The sequence below is a fragment of the Saimiri boliviensis genome, chromosome 3 (assembly GCF_048565385.1).
Source record: "Saimiri boliviensis isolate mSaiBol1 chromosome 3, mSaiBol1.pri, whole genome shotgun sequence".
NCBI lineage: Eukaryota > Metazoa > Chordata > Mammalia > Primates > Cebidae > Saimiri > Saimiri boliviensis.
This window is the reverse complement of record NC_133451.1, coordinates 93,905,933-93,932,390: the sequence shown is the minus strand read 5'-3', so window position 1 is coordinate 93,932,390 and position 26,458 is coordinate 93,905,933. Positions and strand designations below refer to the sequence as shown.

The following is a 26,458-nucleotide window of genomic DNA, read 5'->3' as shown; positions in this document are numbered from 1 at the left end:
AGTCATTTCGTAGGAGTAATTTGGAAGGCTTTCTCTTATCAAATTATAATATGAATGATTTTTGTTTAGAATCATTCAACTCTACTTTGATATAATTTTTGATAACAAAAAACCTATTCACTGGAATTTCTGTTAAAATACTCATGTAAAATGGCTGGGAACAGAATACTTGGACTTTCTCTTGGCTTAATTCAAACAGGACAATCTGTTTCAATAAAACTACAAGAGGAATTTAAGGCAAAGGTGCTCATTTGGGTTTAGCTCAAATTTTTACAAATGCAAACTTCGAGGTAAAGCTGTGACTGGCACACCTGCCATAATTTAATGTGAATGAATAGTTAACCTTTGGGTGTGGGTGTGGGTGTATATGAGTTATTGATAGGGAATGTATAAGAGGTCTAATTGTTAACAGACACTGTCCTCAGGTAAATTGGGAAATTGGGGAAGTAAAATAACCAATGTGTTTCATTTGTATGTAACAGGTAGGAAGAATAATTAAGCCAGGGAAAAACAAACAAACAAACAAACAAACAAACAAAAAAAAAACACAACAGCAACACCTGTTTCCCTAGTGTCAGTTGTACTCAGATAAATTTATTTTTCTTTGAGCATCAGAAAAGCTAGATCTTTTTATTAAAATCCATTGATCTCTAGTGGAGATGCATCAGTGATTCTGTTAAATAAAATTTAGTATTAATGTTGTTATTTGAGAGACGTTTTAGTTTGATTAGAAAGAGACAGATTAAAATAGAACTGAAAATGATTTTAGTAAAAAAGGAACAGGTTATTTTTTTTTCTTCTCACTTGACCATTATTTTAGCTATTAAATAAAATAAGCAAATAAAGATAAAACCCCAAACATGCTGCCAAGTAATTCTGAAAACAGAAAGCTTTGGGTATCCATAGTATTATTATTTAAGAATGTGTTCCCTGACCTCGTCTCAAAGGAATTGAAAATGTAAACATCTTTTGTAAAAATTAGGCCATTAAATATGATTTCCTTTAGATGAAAATATTCGTGTGGATTGTAACAACTATACAAGTGGCAGTTAAATATGTTTTCTTCCTAAGTGTGATCGTCTGTTTTATACTTAATTGAAGCAAATTTCTTCCAGTTTTCTGATTATAATGATGACATGGCATGCAAGAAACCAGAGCATGTTGATCAAACCTTATGATTAAGTACTTCATGGAAAATGATCATTATGGACATTTGGTAACAATTATTTGGCCAAATTACCTGTAAAGTTAGTTCCATTCTTAATACTATAAAGTTATGCATTTGTGTATCTCGATATTGAAAGAAATTTAGAAATCTTTTGAGTTTGAATTCCCTAATTTTATTTTTCAATTTAAACAATACATTTAGAAAAATCAGTCTGCATTGTTACATGAAATACAGCTTGTCAACCAGCCTCTCCCAAGATGACAGTACTGAAGACTATAATGTGTTTCAAATATTCTTTTTATTATAGATACTGACTACTTTTAGGATTGCCTTGATTTAAAGATTTAGAACTTCTAGGAATAAGTTTTAGTGTTCACCATGGATGGTTGAGAATAGTATAATTTAATACCCCATTTGAAATAACTTATAAGTGACATTTTCTTACAGGCTTTTCTACCGAAAGCTAGATGAAAGAAAAGAGAATATGTACTTAGTTTAATGGTGAGATTTTATTATCACAATCTAATTATTTTTAAAGAGATTAATTCTCTTCTATCTTTGCCTTCGTGCTAGTTTTTAATATTATTCTCAAGATGTGATTCAGAAGCTGCCTTACGAAAATAATATACTAGAGCTTTAATTGTTCTTCTGTGTATCTGCAATATTCATTATACTCTAGAATACTTTGTGAAGGGAGAATAGATTTTATTAAAATATTGTGCATGCAATCTGTTAGCTATTAAGTAGAGGAATAATCTGGATTATACATAGCATACTTTCCAGATGCAGAGATGAAATAGGAAACTTTGAAGCACAAAACCATAAAATTGTAGCTTATAGGATTTTGACAATAAAACCCCAGTCATAGCCTTCCATTTTCCCCCATTTTATGCCCTGCAGCAAAGTAGGATTTTAACCTTTATTTCATAACACCTAGCTCAGTGTCTTGACACATAATAGGCACTTTAACAAAAGCTTTTTAAATGAATGAACAAACTCAGATCTTTACCAGGTGTTTTCAAAGGGACCATGTGTTTATTTGTGCTGTGAAGAAGCATATAGATATCCATTAAAAACTGGAGTACAAATAGTGGTAGAGAATATTCTTCTATTGTTTGCTTTTGTCTGATTTAAGACTTTTAAAAATGTGTATTTCTGCTCATTTCAGCACTCAAAACCTGCCACTTTTTCTTCATATCCATTTACTTCATTTTAGGTCTCTATTCTTTTTTTCTCAGAGGGTAGTTTGCTTTACAGTTTATCCCACTAGTGAAATATTATTTGCATTCCAATCTTATTGGGACTTTGGATGAACTGTGTTTTCCGTTATTACACATAATTTTTTTTCCTTTGTTTTTTTTCTAAATGAATTGTTTCTGGAAAGGAATTTAAACTGTGAGTAATTATTATTCAGTTTTCCTAGTGTTTGTGAAAACAGAAGTTGATCTCATATGATGAAGAGCTATGGGAAAACTTGGGTGTAACAAAAAAAAATTTTTTAAGCAAAAGAGAAAAATTCAGCAGTGAGGGAAGGAGAGTATGCCTCAAACTTTTCACATTTTAACTCCAAAATCCAGTTATTTACTACTAAAATTCTGTTTTTAAGGGGTTTTTCATTGGGAGTTATTAATGTTAGCTAAATAGTATCTAATAGTAAAGACCAATTACCTTTTTACTTAGGATTTGCTGAGTGTAAAATCCTATTATTTGGGAAGCATTATTTCCTCTTCCATAATTATTGAGGAGGAAAACGATTGTATTCTTCATAGCTCCATGTAATAACTCTCTCTTCTGCTCTTTTCTTTCTCTTTTCAGCTTTCCCTTCACACTCATTCTTTGACAGTTTCTCTTTCTCTTTTCTCCCCTTATTTTTCCATCAAGTTTTTTATGACCCTCTTTCTTGCTGGGCTCTTCCAGGACAGGTAGTTCACCCTCAAGTTCCAAAAAGTGAAGACAAGTATTAAAACGATTGCATTTCTTTGCTTTTCCCATCTTGATAGACAAATCTGTTATTATGATATAGGTCCCTGAGCATCACTCAGGGTCTCTGTCTGGCTTCTGTCTACCCCATGCATGAACGTAGAAAAGGTCCGTAGTTTGACTCATTTATGGGGATCAGGATTTCAGTCCCTCAGTTTCTGCCTCATCCAGACCCTTGTGCAGTAGCCACACCGTACAATTGACCTCACTGGTCCTTGTCTTAGGCTGATTTATGTTTTAAATGTGTTCCTCCTAAACCTGTAGATTTGGGGATGCATCTGGGATTTGTGAAACAGAAGGAATGGCTATATATGAGAGATAAGTATGTGAAGGTCCTGAACAGCTGTTGAAAATGGAAAGAGATCTGGAGATTACTGGCACTGTTTGCCCATTTTACCAATAAGGGAACTGAGCTATTGAGAAGTGAAGTGAAATGCCCACACCTATGTAGTAGGTGAGTAGCCGATCCTTGACTGATTCTCTCTGCTAACTTGAGGACCAGTAAACACTACACTATATTGTTTCAACTCACTCAACATGTAAACAGATTTGATAGTCAAAATACTGAATATGTTTCTGAAAGTTATTTTAGAATACCAGTTTTATTTGATAGATGTGGTAGTTTAGAATAATATCGTGTGAATAATTGAAACCAAATATACCTGAGTGTGCATTGAAACTCTGCTACTTAATAGGAGCCTGAACCTGAACTGGGTATTTAACCACTTTATCTTAATCTGTCAAACAGGAACAATAAACACTTATTTTACATGATTATGATAGAACCAGGCCCCAAATCAAAATGTAAGAAACTTTTGATACCAGAGTAAAATGCTTCAGGGATAAGTGAAATCCACAGGCAATGCCCAGCCTCAGTTTACCTGCTACTGTGGCTCATTTCTGCAATAAATTTTAGAAGAGTTTCTAAGAGCTAGCGCCATTGAATTGATTGATGCTCCTAAAGAGCATGTTTTACTTATATAATTTTTGAACATTTTTATTTTCACTGATCATTGAGTTGTATTATTTATATTTGGACATGACTTTAGGAAAGACATTTTTTAGTAGCTTCTCTGTCAAAATGGTTTCTGATATAATTTCCCATAAATATACATGGTGATTTTATTTAACTATAAGAAGTAGGTTATGGGCCTGGGCATAGTGGTGCACGCCTGTAATCCAAGTACTTTGGGAGGCCCAGGTGGTCTGATCTCCAGAGCCCAAGAGTTTAAGATCAGCCTAGGCAACATGAAGGAACCCTGTCTCTACTAAAAATTAGAAAAAAAAAAAATTAAATGGATTTGGTGGTGTGTACCTATAGTCCCAGCTACTCAGGAGGCTGACGTGGGGGGAGAACCTGCACTCAGGAGGTTAAGGCCACAGTGAGATGAGATTGCTCCACTGACTTCAGCCTGGGAGACAGGGTGAGTTCCTTTCTTAAAAAAAAAAAAAAAGAAAAAGAGAAAAAATGAAGGTTTTATAATCTACAGGCCATTTTTGTAGCAATTGAGCAGTTCTACAAACCAATTTTGAAGGACTCACATGTTTTTGGAATAGAACACTAAAATCTGGTGATCAGCTGGTGAAATAGAATTCATAACACCATGATTGGGAACAGTAAAGAAAATGCAGGATTCAAAAGAGCATAATTATGCTCATTCGCTATCACCACTAGTTCCTTAATCTGGGACGGTGCCATTTATTACGCAAATGAGAAGGAAATTATGTAATTTAAGTTTATTTGAGGACCATGTTACTATTTTTCCTTACATGGTACAATGGTTAAATAATGTTTTTCAATGATAAATCATATATAATGCTGTATAATTTATTGATTATGAAATATCATTCCTTTGCATTCATATGTAGGTCAGCCAAAAAATTCATCTCAAAAAGCCTTGTAATTTTTAGATTCTTCTGTTAGATATTAAGTCTTGGCATAAACATTTAAGTCTTAGGAACTTTTTTCTTTTAATTAAGCCAGATAGTTGTTTAATACAAGATGTTCCAAATTTAGTAATGATGCAGTCCATCATCTATCCAGTATGTCTTCTCTTCACTCCTTAGTGCTTGTTTTGAGCTTTTGTGATACAACTTTAATTTTAAACTGATCACTTTTTTCTAAATCTTTGCTAGATGGCATTCATCTTTATACTATATGGTAAAATATATCACATTGAAAATAGATTAGTAGTGTTTTAGAATAAATTTACAATTATATCAGCAATATATGTTTTCTGGAGCCATTTGCATTAGCTTTATTAAATTAGGAATTTTTAAAATGCTTGCATGATGAAAACAACTGAAGGTTAGTTTTATTTCGTTAAAAGGGACATTAGGATTAGAATACTGACCAAGTCCTTGTCTCTGATACACATAATTCAACTCTCTTTCCCCTTCATGCAGTTTCTTTCTGTACCAAAGGAAAGAAAATGCTTTTACTGTAACAGATTAAGAATAAATTATATTTTGCTTACTTGGTAACTGGATTGTTAATAGATATTAAGTTGAAGAGAAAAAAATAGAGAAGTTTCACTTGATCCTTTTCTAATATTAGAAATGAGGAATTTAGAAGAAATTAATATAATGCATGTAATTAAAGCATTCTGTGTTTTGGTAAAAACCTCATTTAGTTACATGCAGATATTAGAGAAGTCTATTTATATTCTTTTATATTTTGCTTAATGCATTTTGGCTAGCTGAATAGTTTTTGTTTTTAATTTCATGGCAATTTGCATTTATTTTTAAAACTTTCAAAACAAATTTCTCTTTTTGGCTTGAACGCACATATTGCATTTGGTAAATGTAATATAACACTGTGAACTATTATTTGTATTGTTAATTATAAGTATTATTATTGTAAATATTGCATTTGGTAGAAATGAATTTTCCTCACTGCATACTCGATTCAGAGAATATATACCAGACAAAATCTCAGGAAAGGACATGAGAATTTTCTTAACAAAGATGTACATAGTTATACTGTTAAACCTTAAGGATGAAAATGTGTGATTATTGCTATTAGAGTGAATAGTGTTTCCCTAACGTCATTCTTTTACATTTTGGCTAAGGAATTTTATTAATTTAAATGAAAATGAGGTAAATGACTAGGAGGAAAATTGACATGGCTAATTACAGGCATGTGCCTAATCAGTGTCAATGATTTTGGATTTCTGTGTAGTTAGAGCTTATCAAAATAAGACTTTGATAACCAAATTTGACCCTGTGCTTTTGATCACTGATTATTTCAGTGAGATCTCCCAGGTGATTTTGGTGGCTAGTTACATCATTAAATCTATTTGAATGACTCCTCAGAACATATTGGCTTGATAAAAGGAGCTTTTACAGATTACCCTGCTGTGGGAGGAGTTTCATTATTGAGTTTTGATGTTTATCTAATAGGTAGAAATTGAAGTTCCTTCATGGAGACAATTACCTCTGCTGAAAGCCAGCATGTATTATTATACGGAGGTCATTGTTGGATGGTGGCCTATAATGATTCTTGATGTTCTTTCTAGAAAAATCACAACTCAGGTAGCTACTGTCTTTTTCTGATTTTGCTCTTGTTTTAGAAAGTCTCATAATGATAATGGTAAATGTTTATCAATCCCTTAGTACATGTCAGGCATTGTTCTACATTTTTAAAATATGATATATATTATTATTAATTCTTACAACCACTTTGTGCTATCTTATGCCCGTTTTACAGATGAGGATACTCAGTCACAGTGAGATTAAATAAATTACCCAACTGCCGAATCCTAGTAGGCTTTAGGAAAAGAATTTGAATACAGCTAATGGGAGTCTTAGAGCCTTGGCACAAGCACAACTTTGTAACCCAGGCTCCTTCAATGTTAGCCCCCCGAAATAAAGAATAAATCTCTTATTTGAGAGTGAAAATCTATTGTAATTAATGTAAGTAAACACTTCAATGATTGATAATCTTGGTTGTCTCTGACTGGCATATGAGTACAGACTGGGTTTGAAAGTGGAGGGAAGATGGGAGTGCCTGCAGCTGTGGCAACTCTGTCACTGTCAAAAACCAAAGCTTTTATTTTCTCTGGTTGGAATTCTTCAGTTTCTTTCTCTAAGTAGATTTTTTAGAGACATGACAACTACCTCTGATAACCTACAATTTACAGACATTTTCAGATTAATGTAGTGAGCTTTAGTGGAGAGGGCATGGGATTTGGAGTCAAGACTCTAGGATTAAGCCATGGCTCTGCCCACAAGCTGTGTTATTTTTATCATTCAGTGTAAACTCCTTCTAATCTATAAAACGAACTCTGCAGTACCTATTACATAGGGTGATTCTGAAGCGTGAATGAAATCATACATATAAAAATGTGTTAAAAATGTAAAGCATGTGTGGATAGTGTCTTATTGCTGTTGAGTTTCTTTAAGTTGAGACCCAACTTAAAAAGGAATTCATAAAGGAGTTCTTTGTTCTGAATGATAACATTTTTATGCCCTTAGAGCAGCCAAATTAAGACAACTAGATCAGTTTTATACTCAATTAAATTATCGGGAATTTACTTATTCATCTCTGGTTTGAAGATACTTAATACCATTTAGTAATCTTTAAATTGTATTTGACTTAAACCAGTACTATACGACTGCAGTCACATACTATTAAGTAGACACTGTGTGCATTATAGGCTAAATTATGTTAACTTTCATTGCATGGTTGTACACTGTTTCATAGTATGGTATACATATGAGTTAGTAGAAACCAGAAATAAGCAAATTTTTAACTTTTTTGAATCTGACAAACAAGTATAGTATGTCCTTTCCTTAAAAAACTAACATGTTTATGACTTTGTTTAAAATTTCTGACCAGTTTTACTGATAGTATCTGTTGCTGAATATTCATGTCTGCGTGAACTAACTCACTTTATCAAAATGATTAGCTACTTGTTTATAGTGGACTTTCTCAAGACATACTTTAAGATGTGTCAGGAGGACTGAGTTTGATAGGAAAATGTTGGGAAATGAGGCATTATTAATCATCCTCTGTGATATTAACCAGGCGTATAGATATTCAGATCTCTAAGAAAATTTGCCATAAATAAATTTAACCATTTATAACATAGATATTCTGGAGCTCTTCCCCACCCTGATTTTTTTTTTAATAAAACATCTATTTACCCAGAATTATAGTAGGGAAATGCTGCTATATGCATAAATGTTCTTGGAAACCCCAGTAGTTTTTAATTGCTGCTTTGAGCCTTCCACTAAATACATATTATGTTCATAGTAAGAATTATATTTGCCCATGATAATAAATAAAATTCTTGTTTAGACAACCATCTTTAGGCCATCTTTTTTTTCTTTTCAACTTTTAAATTTAGGGGTACCTGTGCAGGATGTGCAGTTTTATTATACAGGTACCTGCACGTGTACCATGTGTACCATGGTGGTTTGCTACATAGACCATCCTATCACCTAGGCATTAAGCTCAGAGTCCATTAGCTGTTCTTCCTGATTCTTTCCCTCCCCCCACACTCTCCTTGACAAGCCTGAATATGTGTTGTTCCCCCCAGTTATCCATGTATTGTCAATCATCATTCATATCCTACTTTATAAGTGAGAACATGTGGTATTTGGTTTTCTGTTCCTGGGTTAGTTTACTGAGGAAAATGGCTTCCAACTCCAACAATGTTCCTGCAAAGGACGTGATCTAGTTGTTGAGGCTGTCTTTGTCAGTTGCCACATAAGTTCCTTCCTATTAGACCAATTAGATGGTATAAGCATTTACTTAATACTTGGGGTTTTTGTGATGTATATGTGCTTAATGAAAGTTTTCAAGCATACCTGAAAATGCAGGCATGTAGAATAAAAGAAATCCTGAGAATTCACTGAAGAAGAATAGTAACAAACAATTAAAATATGTAAGTTCAACAAATTGAACTTCATACTTCACACCAAGTATTGCACAAAGCACTTTTACAAATGTGGTCTCATTTAATCCTTTCAATAGCTTCTTGAGTAGGTATTACTGTCTCCATTCTACAGGTCATGAAACTGGTTTCTCAAAAATTTTCTGAAGGACACACAGCCATTAAAGAAGATAGGCAATTAGATAATTCAAAACTAATAACCGTGACACTTTGTTGAGTGTAGAGCTCAGTTTCTGCTCTGTATTGCTGGAAATTCTCAACAACAGGTTAACTAACATGCTTTGTAAAGAGTAAAGGCAGAAGAGGCATATTTTTAAACAAAATCACAGGCCAGTCTCAGAGGGGACAGCTAGCACTGATGTGAAGAATTATTTTGTGTAGAACCCAAGCTCAATGTTCATATATGGAAATACTTTGAAGAACTCATTTATCTCTGGATCAACTCATCAAAAATTAAATTAAAACAAAAAACACGTACGTTTTACAAGCTGGGTACTGAACTAGTTGTTCCTTGTAACATTTTGATCTCTTTTAAGGCTGGGAGCAATTGAGAAGGCAGAACAGCCAGATAAGATATTCAAGGAGCAAACTGTGCATGCAGAATAAACATTATTGCATTTAGAAAATGAAGTGGTGAGATGTGAATCATATACCAGTAAATCACTAGACAAATGTTTTTTTGAATGCTTCCTTTGCCTGTGACTCTGGATAGGGAATAGGGAGCTCAAAAGTAAAGAGCACGGTTCAGGGAATCTGGAGAACTGGATGTGTACTTTCGTTTTGCCCTTAGTTACTTTTGGATCATTGGATGAGTCACTTTATCTACAGAGAGGGAATAGCAAGGGTTAAAAGCACAGCTCCACGCAGGGGTCTGATGTGAGCCCTGGCTCGCCCTACTTATTTGCTGTGTGACTTTGGCAAAGTCATTTCATTTCTTTGTGCCTGGGTTCTGGAATATAAAAAGTAGAATAACAGTACCAAAATCACCAGACTGTTGTGTAGATTCAGTGAATTAAGTCTGTGTGTAAGAATTGACTACATCTCAGACACTTTTCTAATTTATATGTATACAAATTATTTACATACCATTTATTTTATTTCATTGTTATTATAATTACTACTCTTACTCTTTGAGCCTCAGTTTTTTCAACTAGAAAATTAGAATATGAAATTGGATGACATTTAAGAAAAGAACTACAAATTTGTAAACTTTTTGAACTTAGCACACAACTTGTCTAATGATTTGTTGGCTGTCTTATAAGAGTAAAAATTAATACTGGCAGCAAAAGTTTTGTTTTAAAGACAAAAAGATAAACACAAAACAAATATAAAGAACACTGTGTTTTGGTAAACAAAGGATATTTTTATTAAATATTTAGTACCCATGGATGTGGAGGATTTGGATGGAGAGCAGGCTTTGTGTGTTTTAAGTTGTGCTATTTGAATAGGGATGATTAGGAAGTTGTGTGGCCAATGAGGTAAACAAGGCACTTGTTAAACGTAAGAAATACCTATGAAGTATGTGTTGTACCAATAATGGTCCAGGCACTTTACAAATATTAGTTTGCTTAATCTTCAGCTATGGAATAGAGCAATTAAATAATGTGCACAAGATGATACAATTTACCCAGGCAGTCTGGCTTCTGAGTTCATCTTTTAACTGCATCACCTTACTGTATCTGAAAAACTTGAGGAAATGTTTAAATACTTGGGGGACTGAGTGATTGGTTATGGCCAGACCACAGAGTTGGAGGATCAGGTGGATTAAGGTGCGATAACTAGGAATGTGGGGAAATAGGCTGTTCTTTATCACAGTAATATAGACAAGAGGGTAATTGAGGAACTAGACTAGATGGATACTATGGTAATAGTGACGAAGACCTGGTGGAGTGGACTTTAGCCTCTTTGGGTCATGGACTCTTTCGAAAATCTATTAAACTGTGGCCTTTCTCCTCATACATCTATGCAACACATAAAATTGTGAAGAGATTTCAGCAATCTAAACCCTCTTTATTTGCTGCTTTATTCAGCTTTGCTTTTTCTTTTTTGTAATAGCTACATAGTTTTCAGAAGTTCTGTAATTTTTTTGTACTTTGTATCTGTTTCGTGTTCTATGTGTTTTCTTTTAAAAGCATTTTAAAATATTTCACTTTCTTTTTTTTTTTTTTTTTTTTTTGAGACGGAGTTTCGCTCTTGTTACCCAGGCTGGAGTGCAATGGCGCGATCTCGGCTCACCGCAACCTCCGCCTCCTGGGTTCAGGCAATTCTCCTGCCTCAGCCTCCTGAGTAGCTGGGATTACAGGCACACGCCACCATGCCCAGCTAATTTTTTTGTATTTTTAGTAGAGACAGGGTTTCACCATGTTGACCAGGATGGTCTCGATCTCTCGACCTCGTGATCCACCCGCCTCGGCCTCCCAAAGTGCTGGGATTACAGGCTTGAGCCACCGCGCCCGGCCTCACTTTCTTTATATACGTGTTATTTGGTCACTAACAAAATCTAATTTTGGTGAGTTCTTGATGACTTCCTCAACATACCCGTAATTACAGTGACATTTATTTCTTTCTTTGTTGCTTGAGTACAAAAGTGATGGTAGACCTTGTGGCCAGTACATAGTATGTCTTTACAGTGATCCACAGCATTCTGTGTCTGTTCATATACGCTTGTTATTTGTGTAGCTGTATCTGGGATAGGAAGATTATGTGCATAAATACAATATATCTATCGTATATACAAAATGTATTTTAAATGGCTTCCTGCGTGAATCTGACCCAAATTTTTTCTTTGCTTCTAGGACATACTTTTTTGTCTCTTGAGTATGGAAATCCTCAGGGTAATTACAGTCTAGTGGTGAGGGAGTTCAGAAGAGGTAGGGTGACTGATTATTGTTTGTTTTGTTTATCATTTGGTGTGAGAGTAATAATTGGGTCCCTCTTGGCTATGTAGGGAATAAGTATTGCAAGTATCTTTAGGAAATTGCTCTAGTAAAACTCACGTGCTATTTAGGATTTTGCCTTTAAAAAAATAAATGCAATGTAACTTGGTAGTTTGGTTAGTTGAACTCAAATTTATCTTCCTCAGGTCACAAAACATTTTTTATTTTCTCCTTATTTCTTTGATTATTCTTGAACTTTTACTGCAGTTTGGACTGTTAAGGTCTCTATTATGGAAGTATAAGTTATTTCTTTCTAATATTATAAATATACATATTCTCAAAAATCATGATGCTACTGACCTGTTAGTTTTGTAGAAGAATATCAGAAAAGCAATTGTAGAGGTTTCTATGTTTTCTGCCTTTATCCGTATGAAGGAAAGTTGTTTTTGCATAGTTTCCATTTATGTAATGAGTAGAATGTGAGATTTTTCTTTCTGCAGTACATAATTAATGCATGTACCCTACATATAAGAGTATTAGCAAGTCAAAGAATATTTTGTTTCTTTATGAATTACTAAATTCACTCTTATGAGAATAAGAACCCTCTCCTGATTTGAATTATATTCCAAAAAAGAATTGACAGCGTATATAAACCTTCAATTATATGCTATAATCAAGGAATGATATATTTCACCAAAATCACATAACCAAGACATATAATTTTTAAAATTCTGTTTAAAGAGAGTATATTGAAATTGTATTATACCTGTCTCATTGTAACAGAGAACATTGTCTAGTAATCTGTAATCTGTAACAAAAGATATTTGTGAAGTAGGGAATGTATAGCATCACAGATATTCCCTGATGTCTCTTAGGTTTGTTGTGAAACATAGAACTCTGTACATGCACACTCAGTTATGCCAGTCTAGCATCCCTTTGTATTTAGTGTGCTGAGCATGGCTCCATTTCTTTCCTGTGGAATAAAGAACATGGATTTTGTGTTGAGGTTTCTCACCATTGCTCTAGGTGTGGAATTGCACTGTGGTTGGTGAGGATGATGGGGACTAAAGCTCTGAATAAATGGAGCATTATCATGTATCAAGGGACGAAACAAAATACAGTTCCATTTTTGGAGTAGCTGTTACATCATCTGAATTTGTGTGTGTGTGTGTGTGTGTGTGTGATTACTTTTCACTGAACATATACTATATCTTACATCTATATTAACCTGTTAGTAGTTCTAAATATAGTCATGATTATTTCTTGAGTGATAATTTTAAGGCAATGAGTCATGACAAATGATGTGATAATAAAAAATAGTGTATTTCTAGTCTGCTAGTTGTGACTTCCGTACATGAAATTTGAATGAAGCCCTTACAGTGCTGCCTAAATGACTGGCTGTCATGCTTAAATTAGTGTGTTTAACCTGGATAGTGAAAAATTTATGGAACTGAAGCTTTTTGGATGCTTTGGGGAACCATAACTTAAAGTCATATATCATGGAAATTAATATTATTCTGTTTGCCATTATATATGTGCTTAGGCTGAGTTAGATACTCTAGTTATTTACTACTCTTTTTTTTTTTTTTTTTTTTTTTTTTTTGAGATGGAGTCTTACCCTATTGCCCAGGCTGAAGTACAGCCGTGTGATCTTGGCTCACTGCAATCTCTGCCTCCTGGGTTCAAGGTATTCTCCTGCCTCAGCCTCCCGAGTAGCTGAGATTACAGGCATCTGTCACTACACCCAGCTGATTTTTGTATTTTTAGTGGGGACAGAGTTTCACCATATTGGCCAGGCTTGTCTCGAACTCTGACCTAAAGTGATCTGCCCACTTCAGCCTCCCGAAGTGCTGGGATTACAGGCGCGAACCACCGTACCTGGTTTAGTTTTTTAGCTACTCTTGATAGACGTATTTCTCAATAAATTTTTAATTTGTATCTACTAGTAAGATTTGGGGCTGGGCATGGTGGTTCACACCTATGATCCCAGCACTTTGAGAGGCTGAGGCGGGTAGATCACCTGAGATCAGAAGTTCAAGACCAGCCTGCCTAACAAGACGAAACCCCGTCTCTACTAAAATTATAACAATTAGCCTGGCGTAGTGGCACATGCCTGTAATCCCAGCTAATCAGGAGGCTGAGACAGGAGAATGGCTTGAACCTGGGAGGCAGAAGTTGTACTAAGCCAAGATCGTGCCACAGAACTTCAGCCTCCTGGGCAACAAGAGCAAAACTCCGTCTCAAAAAAAAAAAAAAAAAAGATTTGGGTTCACTTTGACTGGTAGCCTGTCATGCAAACTCTAAAAGGAGGGGAAAAGGAGGCCCTTGTCCCCCTGAACTCCTTCTGACTTGAGCTGCTGAGAAAGTGTTAGTCTATTAAGTCTTGGATATTGCAAGTTTAGCAGTTGAAAATGTCTTTTTAATTGAAGCATACTTCAGTAAATTTTTATTAATAGCATTTTTATAAACTAGGAAAACGTTGAACTGCTTTCTGAAATTCCATGTGATAGTGCTTTAGGATCTTAACAGCAGTAAGCCACTATTGTACTGATATAACATTAGTTTTATTGTTATTGGGTTAATTTTATATCATAATTACCAACAGATTTGTCTGTGACCCTGCATTCACATATGGGATTAAAATCATTTAGGTTTTCAAAACTTTTGCATTTTTTTTCTTGTTCCTTTTCAGTTTTCTGTCTGTTGCTCACTTTTGATTACATCTGTCTGTCTCCTCTTTGCTATGGGTCCCCAGCTTCCACCATACCATGTGGCATCCACGGTCTCTTTACTCTAATGGCTACTTAAAGACATTTACATTTACTAACGGAAGATTTCCGTGTTCTGTCATTTTGGCTATTGACTATCATTTTCATAATTACATACTTTTAGATCTGAACAGGGCCATTTTTTTTTCCATTTCCTCTTAGACTGCTTATAGTACCACAGAAGTATTAAATAAATTGTGAGGGAGATGGAGAAAAGACAGTCCTTTCTTACATTCATTCAAAAACACGTATCAAATGCCAGGGAACTGGACTAGACACTCAATGGGACTTGATTGTTAATCCTTCCACTTAATTATTCTGTTTTTGAGTAGTGATCATTGATTGACTCCTTGTTTGGAGTGAGATTTGATGTTACCTGTAAATTTGCAACTGGCATTATAATTCCAGCAATTTGTTTCCTTATTATTATAAAGTTTCTTTTATGTACAAAATTTACCTTACATATGGGTGAAAACTATCTCTCAAGAGTGGTTCTTTTTTGAGTAAAAGAATACAGTGTGTTATAGCTTTATTATAAAATTGTTCATTTTCCATTTGCTGGATTAAAAAATGCATGTTTAATTTTTAAACCAAAATTGACAAGTTTATTTTCAATTAAAAATGAAGTTTGAGAGAATACTATTGTAGGTGGTAGTCATGAAGACATTTCAGTTTTTAAATAGATGTGTGAAGATCATGATTTGGGGAGTGAACATTTGAGGTGCAGAGAATTGGAACTTCCTGCATGCTTCTGTGTTATTCAGATGAGTAAGTGGTTCTTAGAAATGGTGGACCACAGAGAGTGGATGAGAACAGATCCGGTTGTCAGAATGAAGCAAACCAGTGTAAGCATTACTGAAACATGGAAAGACCCAGAGGGCCTGATGTTTTGCTGCAACCTGCTCTGGAGCCTACTCAGAGTAGGGAGTGTTGAGCCAGAGCAGGTGGGAATTAAATGGAAACCTGGGAATTTAGCTCCTGCCCTTGGGTCTCTGGAGGGTGACTCTCAGGCAAAATATTTCAGTCTTTGCTTCACTGTGGTCACAGATACAAGATGCTGTATGCTGGATTTGTTATTTTTTAATGGATCATTTATATGCAAAAGTGGTTGGCATTCTTAAATCATCACTTACTACATTATTTGGTATCATTTGGGACATATGTTTGCCATTTTATTAAGGCCCTTTGAAAGAAGATAAAGTCTGTTTATTAAATAAAATGCTTTTGATGCCTTTAGGTGTTTTAAACACAGAGGATGGGGATGGTAGGTGGGCACACGGGCATGGAAAATGTGTAGGCACCTAGAGCTGAATGAAGAAGGTAAAAGGAACAAGTTGTATGTGAGCATAGATTTTTTTTTTTTTCATATCAACTTAGCAGTTTAGGATTGAAAACTAAGAAGGCAAATACTATATTTTTTAGGATTAATTAATACATATTCTAAAGTTTATAGTGATTAAAGAACTTCTATGAAGTAGTTCAACTCAATAGGTAAAGTCCTTCCTTATATTTTATGTCTTACTTACGCTGTTGAGCTGAGGATTTCTGAGTGGTAAAATGTACCTGGATTCATGTACCCCAGAACTTAATTATAAATAAATAATTTTTTAAATGTACCTGGATTAAATAAAGTTTCAGAATCCCTGGGTACTCTTCATTTTTAAGGAATAATTACTGTGTTCAAAGGGACTGGCTCACTTGGGAAATAAATTCATCTGGTCTTAAAGTATCTATCCTTGTTTGTTTCTGGATTTTCTTATTGTCCTATGGCATTTTTCTCTAAAGAGAGCAAATGTTCAAGGCCAAAAATTAAATTTATAAATTAAAAGTCTCGTTTAATTCATCCCAGTCAGATGAATTTCATGCATTACTTTAGTTTGATATTCTGGAGATTAGTATAAATATCATTAGCTGAAAATATTGTTGTAATCATTTAATCTAGTACTGAGATCCAAGATGGATGGGGTACCTCTTGGTATAACTGAACATATATTTTTTTAAAGAAATTTTAAAACCCATTATAGAGTAGGCTTGTATAAAACAACAGTTTTTCAATTATATATTTAATGTTTAAGTGTTTGACTTAAATATGTAAATTAAGACATTTAGTATTTACTTACAATTCTTAGTTTAAACATTCAATAGCATATATTTCAAAATCAATAAATACAATTTTGCTTTTATCATGCCCATGTATGAAATAATTTGTGATTGGCATTGTCCATGTGTCAATCAATGGACTTGTATATATAACTTTTAAATTTTGAACAACATTAAAAAAATCAGGGCCAGGTATCGTGGCTCATGCCAATAATCCCAGCACTTTAGGAAGCTAAGGCAGGAGGATTGCTTAAGCCTAGGAATTTAAGACAAGCCTGGGTAACATAATGAGACCTTATCTCTACTAAAAATTAAAAAATTAGTCAGGTGTGGTGGCATGCACCTGTGGTCTCAGCTAATCAGGAGACTGAGGTGAGAGGATTGCATGAACCCCCCAGTTTGACTGAGGTGGAAGGATTGCTTGAGCCTGAGGAGGTTGAGGCTACAGTGAGCTGTGTTTGTACCACTGCCCTCCAGCATGGGCAACAGAGGAAGACCCTGTCTAAAATAATAATAATAAATTTTTAAAAATCAGCTTTTATTTAAACATCAATAATGCTGAAATATTTCAAAACCTTTAAAATACCTTTTGTCAAATAATCTTTAATGTTGAATCATGATTACATAATTCATTAGATAAGCATTTGCAATTGTAATGAAATGAAGTAACCAAAATATCAAAAATTAAAGTGGTTTTGTGATAGAGCTTCTCAACACTGCATGCGGAGGAAGTTGTAGACTGTCACTCATTTCTCTGTCCTTGAATCCTTAGACTCAAGAATATATGGTGGAAGGAGCATGAAAAGCTGTACATGGGAAGGATAAAGAATAGATGTACATAAATAGGTATATTTAAATATATATACATAAACATTTAAACACTATTTTGAAATTCAGGTAACACAAGATAAAACTTCGTACTGCTCAGGTACTTATTTTCTTTTAATTAATTACTAATCCCTTGTAGTTGGAGGAGTAATATTTTTTTTGAGATGGAGTCTCGCTCTGTTGCCAGGCCAGAGTGGTACAGTGGTATGATCGTGGCTCACTGCAACCTCAACCTCCTGAATTCAACTGAGTCTCCTGCCTCAGCCCCCTGAGTAGCTGGAACTACCAGCACGTGCCACCATGCCAAGCTAATTTTTGTATTTTTCATAGAGAGGGGGTTTCACCATGTTGGTCAAGATGGTCTCGATCTCTTGACCTCATGATCCGCTCACCTTGACCTCTCAAAGTGCCAGGATTAGAGGCATGAACCATCCTGCCTGGCTCAGGAATAATTCTCTTAATTCATCTGATCTTTGTTAAATAATTACTTGTAGCACGTTTCAGATTTAGTTTCAAAAATTACTGGGTGTAATATGTATTCTGTAAGACTGAGAAAAAAGAAGAATGCTTATTTCAGTAAATGCTTTGAGTACCATAACTCCCTTTGATTAACACTTTGTGATGTTACATAAGATATTGTTTTACTAAATTTGTATGTGAACATTCAAGAAAACAAAATGAGGTATTCAATCTGCTAGTAAAATGATCAAGACACATAATGTGTCTTAACAATTGAATATATTTGAAGGCTTAGGACCGGTATGGTAGTATTTAGAAAAGGTAAGTAAGAAGATTTCTGACAAGGATAGAAGTCATCATAGCAGGGAAAAAATACCAGTGAATTAATAAATTGGAGTTTTAGTTATAGATCTATAAAAAATCATTTGCAGACCAAGTTCCCCTCAGGCCCCCCAGTTGTGGGTCAAGCATGTATTTTTTTTAACAACATCCCCACTCCCGACCTGTCTCTCCCCTTTCCGATGCTGCCAGCTTCTAACCACAATAGTGACTATGTGCTTGTCTGTTTACTTCTGTCTATAAATGGAATGTTGTGGAGATGAAAAAAAAAATTGTGACTGACTCTTTCTGTTTACAAGTCTAATGTTTAATCACTCTTGAGATGGCCATATACATTTTTATTTGAAATAATATCTATAATGAAAGCCAAAGACTTTCAAAAACACAAGTGATGAGTGTCTGCAGGAATAGCATAAGTATAATCCTAATAAATATGTTCTTACAATTTTTTAAGGGGCTAGCTGTGGTTAATTTTTAGCTCTGTCTCCAGACAGCAAGTTTTGTATATCTTTGCTTGCAGAATATCCATTCTGTGCATGAATAAACACATATCCCCCATACTGATAGATTTTTTTTTTAAATCCAGGAGTGTATAAGTTAAACCTAATTGCTCAATATTAGAACCCAAATAAAATTCAGTGAAAAGTCCCTGGTACTTACATATCTCTTTACTCTTTGTTCAGAAGTAGAATCAGATTTCACATATTTTGGTGATGGAGCTACTTGTTATATTTCAACTGGCATATATTTTACAATGGATATATTTTTCACAACTTAAAAACAACTTCATCTCCTGGAGTCATCTAAAAATTAAATATTTATTATATACTTTAAACAACAGAAATGCGCAACTGTATCAAAGAGTTTCTAAGAATTCAAAAATAACCTTAGGGTACATAGACACAATTTTTTCTTACTACTTACATGTTTTTTCTCATCGTCTTTAAACTTCTTATTTAGTTTCGCTGTTTAGCACTTTGCCAGCTATCTCAAGCAAAAACTAATAATTATACCACCTGGTAAGCTCTTCAGAGCTTGGGTTGGCTTATTATCTGTGGCTCATTTCTTCCTGCTCTTCTCACTGCCTTGCATGGGATACAATGCATAGTTGGTGCTCAATAGGCACTACAGAATGATTGATTAATTGATATGGTTTGATTAGCACAGAAGTCTGTGGCATACACAAATGTCTACATGGGAATAGATGGTGTTCCAATCTGAGGTCAGGCCAGAAAGTGTTTTTAACTTGTGTCTGACATGTGATAGGCCTAAGCTGTTCTCTTAACATGTGCTGACATAAGTATCTTTGACAGTCCTGTTCAGACACTAGTAGCCCCATGAAATATGGGACAAGAGCTGTTCCTCTACATGTCCTGGTTATGGAGAAGGATGACTGAAACGTGTCTGGACTTGCAAATACATTGCATCTGTTGTGGATTGATTGACTGGTGTGGAGCTTGTTTAGAGGGAAAAGTTAAAGTGCCCAGTATTTTGTATGCCTTTACTTATGATATGGATCAGTGGATCTCAATCTGGACTTCATATTTGTGTAACCAGGGATTACTTAAAAATAGGTCAATGCCCTGGCCCTATCCTGAACCAGTTAAATCAGAATCTCTAGACATAAGGCTTGGGGATCATCTTTTAAAAAAGCAGTTCTGTTGTGCAACCAGTTTTGAGATAAGTTGAGGTTTTGTAGGAATCAAACCAAAGTTGGGAGAGAAGAAAGGCTAAGAAATTTAATTTCCATTCGCCTTGTTCTCATTTACTTAGAAGGATGCAGGGTCTAGGATACTACTAACCATTAAAAGGAAGCTAGATATGCAATTTTAAATGTTCTGGTAGACGTATTTTTAAAAAGTAAAAAGTAGTTGGAATTAATTTTAGTAACATTTTATTTAGCCAAATATGCTAAATATCATTTCAACATAAAATGCATATTAAAATATGAATGGTATAATTAACTTTAAAAAATACTGCATCAAGTCTTCTAAATACAGTGCTTACTGTGGATTTGCAGCATTTCTGAGTTTGCAGTAGTTACTTTTTGAGTCTTCAACAGCTGTATGTGACTAGTCAGTATAGTATTTTGTCAATAAAGAGGATAAAGTGTTGAAATTAAAATCAGGAGACCTTAATGTTAGTGTTGGTTTGGCTAGTGACTTTGATTTTGGATGATTCACTCATCCTCTCTCTGGACTTCACTTTCATTTTAGTATGAGGTGATCAGTCTTGATTGGGAGTTTTCTAGTTTTGCTCCAGAGAATGCCAGGATTGTGTAAGCATCCATCATCAAGGAGAAAGGAAGCAGGCATACTGCTTTAATCCCTTTCTCCTTTGGGTATACTTATGTTTCCTGGCATAATTTTATTTGGGGAAGAAAAAGAAACAAAACAAAGGCTCAAAAAATCACTAGGCTAAATACTCTCTTAATTTTTTTTTTTTTTTATCAGCATTTATAGGACTACCCCAGGAAGAGGTGAGGCAGAGGTAGCCTGCTCCCGATACTTAAAAATATGCATTGGCATATTTTTATACATCCCAGATTACATGAATATGGAGTCCAGATTGAGATCTGCTGATTGATACTATAAGTAAAGGCATACAAAATGCCAAGCATTTTAGTTATTTCCCCCAAACAGGCTCCACACCAGTGAATCAATCACAACAGATACAGTGTCTTTGCAAATTCACTGTATTTAGAAAGCCTTGATGTAGTATTTTAAAAAGTTACATATCCCATTAGTATTTGCGCTGACCATCTTCCAGTGAAGGTGTCACCACGGCAATGACCCTCAGATATTCCTTATTAAATAGTGGAATCCTTTCAGTAGTGGCTTAAGTGACTCAGATTTGAGAAGCAGAAATCCCAAGTACCCGGATCTATCCCAGAGTGATAAAAGATCACTTACGCTACTGAACACTATTTGTGTTCTAAAACTAACCTAACCCCAAACTCAGAAAGTAATCTCTGGATCTTTCTGAGATGTAGTTCCCATAGTCAGCCACACTGAGGGCTAGGATTACTCTGGGTGCAGGATTTTTGTGACTTGAAATGCGTTTCTCTCTGGTAAATGTACAACTGACAACAGCTTTAATAATATTACGTAGATGCCAATATTGGATGCATATGAGTTGGTTCATAGGTAGACTAGCAACTTTTCTCTGTATCAGATAAATTGTCTGGTGGAAAAAGCAAAGAGAAAAGAAACAATCTCTTATCACCGACCCTTGAAAATCAGTGTCTGCAGGATTTCCACAGTAGTGATACGAGAACATAATCCTAGCCCAATATGCTGTTTGCCTGTAAAGCCTTCTGTGATGTTTTCTGTTAGGAGTCAGTCAATGACTTACATGTCCCAGATTTTATCTACTTTGCTGTTTTATTAATTTGAGGGAAAAAAAACTGTCATTGTTTGGGAATTGTGAAGTAGCGAAAGCTGAGAAGGTTTATATCTATTTTTAGGATGCTTCTAAGAAGTCTTAGCACTATATTCTTTGCTTACAGGCAGTGATAAAAAAATTGTTTTGGAAAGAGCTAGCCCAAATATCAATAGCTATTTCTTAATTTATAGTAATGTGCACAAACCTAACTTCTCTAGTCCTGGCCTGCTCATGTATCAATGAAAGCAACTGGTTGTAATACTCAAAGCAGAGGAAGGAAGGGAAAATCCAATTTTGTTATATTAAGCCTGGCAACTTACACAACAAATTAATTAAATAAATGTTTTCCAAGCTGATTGGATTCTTTGGTCTAAATAGTTTTTGCTCAATATTTGGCACAGGTCTTCATGTTGGATTCTAGGTGAACCGAGAAAACAAATAAATGTGACCTAAAAGGCTGGTATGTTTTTTATGAAGCCAAAAGGTGCACAAACACACAAATATTAGCCCAGTCTTATTTTTGTCCTAGAAAACTTTTCACTGGCTGATGGCATCTCTGTGTTCCGTCTTTGGCATCATTACTACCCATCTTGGTTCCCTACAGGCCTTGCCATCTGTTTAACTGGTTAAGGGCCCTATCTCTCAGGATCCCTTCCATCCAATTGGAAATAGAGCCCTCTGATTGGCCTTTTTCCTCTCCTTTTTCACCTCTGTTTATTTGGAACCAGCTCTAGTATCTCAGAGCAGGTGGCGTTAACTTAGCCAGTTACCTTAGGATTAGCAATTACTGGAAGGTAAAAGATCTGCAGTGGAGGGTGGAACATCTGTTATTGCAGTGATCTTGGCCTTGGAGGGAGTCTAGGGACTTGGAGAAAGACTAATTCATGAAGGTGAGGCGCTCCCGGGGGTGCTCTGCTGTTGCCTCTCACCTTCGTAAATGCTTCGGCAGTTTCAGGTTTAATCCTCTGATCTATCTTAAGTTTAATCAGGCCAGCAAGTGCATGTGTGGCCCAGACCCACTGCTTTTATCTGCCTGACAATATATTAGCCTTCTTCCCTTCTGTACTCCTGTGATTCTTGCCTGACAGTTTTGCAGAGCCACTTAAACCTTCACTGTTACCTAATACACCTTGGGAACTCATTTTTAAAAAATTCATCTCCTGCCCTTACCACAAGCATCCTTCTGAAGTTTCCGCCTTTCCAAACCCCAGCCCATATCTTGACTCATGGTCTGTAGCCTCAGGAATTTTGAGGAGTTGCTGGGTAAGATATTTTCTAATCTCAAAACAAACATAAAGACCTATGTAAAGAAATGCGGCTGTTGAAAAACATCTCCATGTGTTCTTAATGTGCATACTCTGTCGAGCAAGAAAAAGCAAGGAGGACAGAGGAAAAAAAAATAGAATTACCCCCAAATGCCTCAAATTTAATGACCTAATTTCATTTTTTTCTCTCTTCCTTGTTTAATCTTCATATTTCTTATATACTATTCTTGAGCATTATACATTTTGTCTTTTGTTTTTGTATTATATACCCATTGTACTATAAAAGCTACTAAAAATAACTTTTAGAAAATAAAGGAATATTTGTAAGAAATAAATACCTCTCAGTATTAGAATTGCAATTCCAAAAAGTGATTTATTAATCACTTTTTACTTACTAAGCACTATCCAGTACTTTCTGGGAAGCAATGCAGTTTGTTACAGGTATTCTGGTATCAGACTGCTGGGGTTTAAACTCACTGAGTTATACACATAAATCAACTAGATGATTATCTTGGGCACCGTGCTTAATATTTTTGAGCCTCAGGTTTCTCCTGCACAGTAATGTCATGAGGGCTAAATAAATTTATATATATACACATGTATGTAACCTTACTCATCTTACAGCTTTACTGTTGTTTCTGATTTTATTACCTAAATAATACCTGGCATAAAATACTCTATAAATGTTAGCTACTACTGTTACTATTTACTCTAGTTAGTAAAACAGTCCTTAGATAGATGTAATCCTCACTTCACAGGTGAGGTAACCGGAGCCAAAGAAGGTTATTTAACTTGCTCAAAGTCATAAGCTGGTGAGTGTGCAGAGTGCAAGGTCCACTCCCAGATTTGTCTGACCACAAAAGCCTCCTCCTCACCCACCAAATCTGCCACAACTGCTTCAATTTGACAGTATAGTTAAATAGATGTGGTGGGATTGTCCAGAAAATTATGCTTGCATCCATCTGTACAGGTTTATTTCCCTGTTTTTCTTTTCTCATAGTTATTATTTCACTCAGGGTTACAAATCTATGCCATTAGATTACATTAAAAATTTTGGCGTAGATCTGCTGTTAAGTCTTGCTTCTTTGAGAGACAATTTTAGGTGGGAGAGGGCCAAGTTTATTCCAAGTAACATCAAGTGCTTTTCCTGAGAGAGGAGCCATCCAATGGAGATGCTGAATGTCTGTTTCATAATGCACATGGCGCATGAAAGATAGATGGGATGATGTTTATGTTCCTTGCGAGATAATTCTAATATCTGGCAAGAATGAGTTGTCCAGTTAATGAACCATCATGTGAAACAGAGAAATAATGAGTTTTTAAATGGCTTATTGGCCATTTGTTGCAGATTTAACCTTTGCAGTACCATTTCCGACCATAGAGCTTTGGATGTAGGGCAAGCTAGAGGAGTTTAGTGAATGTCCTCTCGCTGGATGAGTGAATGAATGTACTCAAAGATATAGAGGAAGGCAGTACTACAAGAGAGCTTGCTGTTAAGAAGATGTGGAAGAGTGGAAGAGAGAATGGTTGCTTCCAAGTCTGAGCAATAATTTGACTTTGTCATTGTGTCAGTTTTAAAAATACCTGTGTCTCACCCTGACATCCTGGCCCTTCACTCTTAAGGAGGTCCCTTCAGTAAAAACATACACGCTCAGTGGCAAATCCTGATTTCCTGATCAGTATTCAGTACACTTTTGCCTTTTTGCTTAAACAGATTCCTGCTGTTTTCTTAAACAGTGAGTAGATGAGTTATCTCAGATGTGACCGTAGTTAGAGCAGCAAATCTGGTTGGGTAGACCTTTTCCCACTCTAATCCCAGTAGAAGAGCCTGTTTTCTAGTAGAGACCTATCTTTGCACAAGTTGGTTATGGTTGGATGTGTAAGAGCTGTTTTATTTCACTGAACTGATTATTGTGAACTGAAAACTGTTTTCATTCCTTTTTAACTCAATCAGGATATTATAGATTCAAGAGATAGTACTAGATGAACAAGAACTAATTTTGTTTAAGCAATCATGTTATATCTAGAATCAAAGGAAAGATACAGTTCTTAATTTTAGATAGATAGCCCTTGATCATATTTTAATTCAGCCCCCTAAAAATACTATATTAAAATGGTTTGTGATGAGGATGGATATTTGGTGGTGATTATTGAATTGTTTGTTGGTGCATTTTGGCTAACATAATAATTTGATCTTTTTTCTTTCAGCTGTTCCATTTCCTCCAAGTCACCGGCTTACAGCAAAAGAAGTGTTTGATAATGATGGAAAACCTCGTGTGGATATCTTAAAGGCACATCTTATGAAGGAGGGAAGGCTGGAAGAGAGTGTTGCATTGAGAATAATAACAGAAGGTGCATCAATTCTTCGGCAGGAAAAAAACTTGCTGGATATTGATGCGCCAGTCACAGGTAAGTCCTGAGGATGGAGATTGCTCACTTGTATACACATTTTGTTGTTTATAGCATCAAATCAAAAGTCCTAGTTACCAGTGAGTCTTCAAACACCTTACTCATCATAATCCTTTACTGTCAAATCTATACATTAGAGGAGTAAGGACATTATGCATATATAAACATATTTTCATGTGTTAAATATCTGTAAGATTGCAATGCTACAAAAAGTGACATGCAATTTAGAGATGAAGATGATTTCTGAAGTAATGCTTTAGTTAAAAAGTGATACTGTTTTTAAGTAGAAATACTAACTGGCACAAAGAACACAAGATATTTGTTGGGAAAGATTAGACAAAGTATCTCGAGACTTACACAATGGTTGAGTAAGGGGCTAAGTTCAAACAGTGGTTTTCAGAGTGTGATCCCCAAACTGATATTGTCATCATCATCACCATCTGAAACTTGTCAAAATATACATTCTCAGGCCCTATCCAGCCTACTGAATCAGATTATCTAGGATGAGACCCAACAATCTGTGTCTTACATAGCCCTCTTTGTGGCTTTGATGCACATTAAAGTTTGAGAAGCACTGAACCTGAGGAAGAAGGCCACATTTTTTCTCTATTGCCCTTAGCATTTTGTCCCTACAAAATATCGCCCCCCCCCTTTTTTTTTAGATGGTCTTTTGCTCTTGTTGCCTAGTCTGAAGTACAATGGCGTGTTTTCAGCTCACTCCAATCTCCACCGCCCAGGTTCAAGCAACTCTCCTGCCTCAGCCTCCCAAGTAGCTGGGATTACAGGCATGTGCCACCACGCCCGGCTAATTTTTTGTATTTTTAGTAGAGATGGGGTTTCACCATTTGGTCAGGCTGGTCTTGAACTTCTGACCTCAGGTGATCTGCCTTCCTCGGCCTCCCAAAGTGTTGGGATTACAGGCTGAGCCATCACACCTGGCTTTTTTTTGAGATGGAGTTTTTGTTCTTCTTGTCCAGGGTTG

The 26,458-nt window shown here is 35.4% G+C and overlaps 1 protein-coding gene across 3 annotated transcripts in view; it reads left to right on the top strand.

Annotated features, from left to right (window-relative positions):
* The window catches only part of PPP3CA (protein phosphatase 3 catalytic subunit alpha), a 317,625-nt gene that overhangs the window by 124,367 nt on the left and 166,800 nt on the right, over positions 1-26,458 (top strand). For all 3 annotated transcript variants that reach the window (XM_039468188.2, XM_039468189.2, XM_074396500.1), the window contains exon 2: positions 25,276-25,476. In XM_039468188.2, the coding sequence (XP_039324122.1) occupies positions 25,276-25,476 (201 nt within the window). The remainder of the gene's footprint in view (positions 1-25,275; positions 25,477-26,458) is intronic.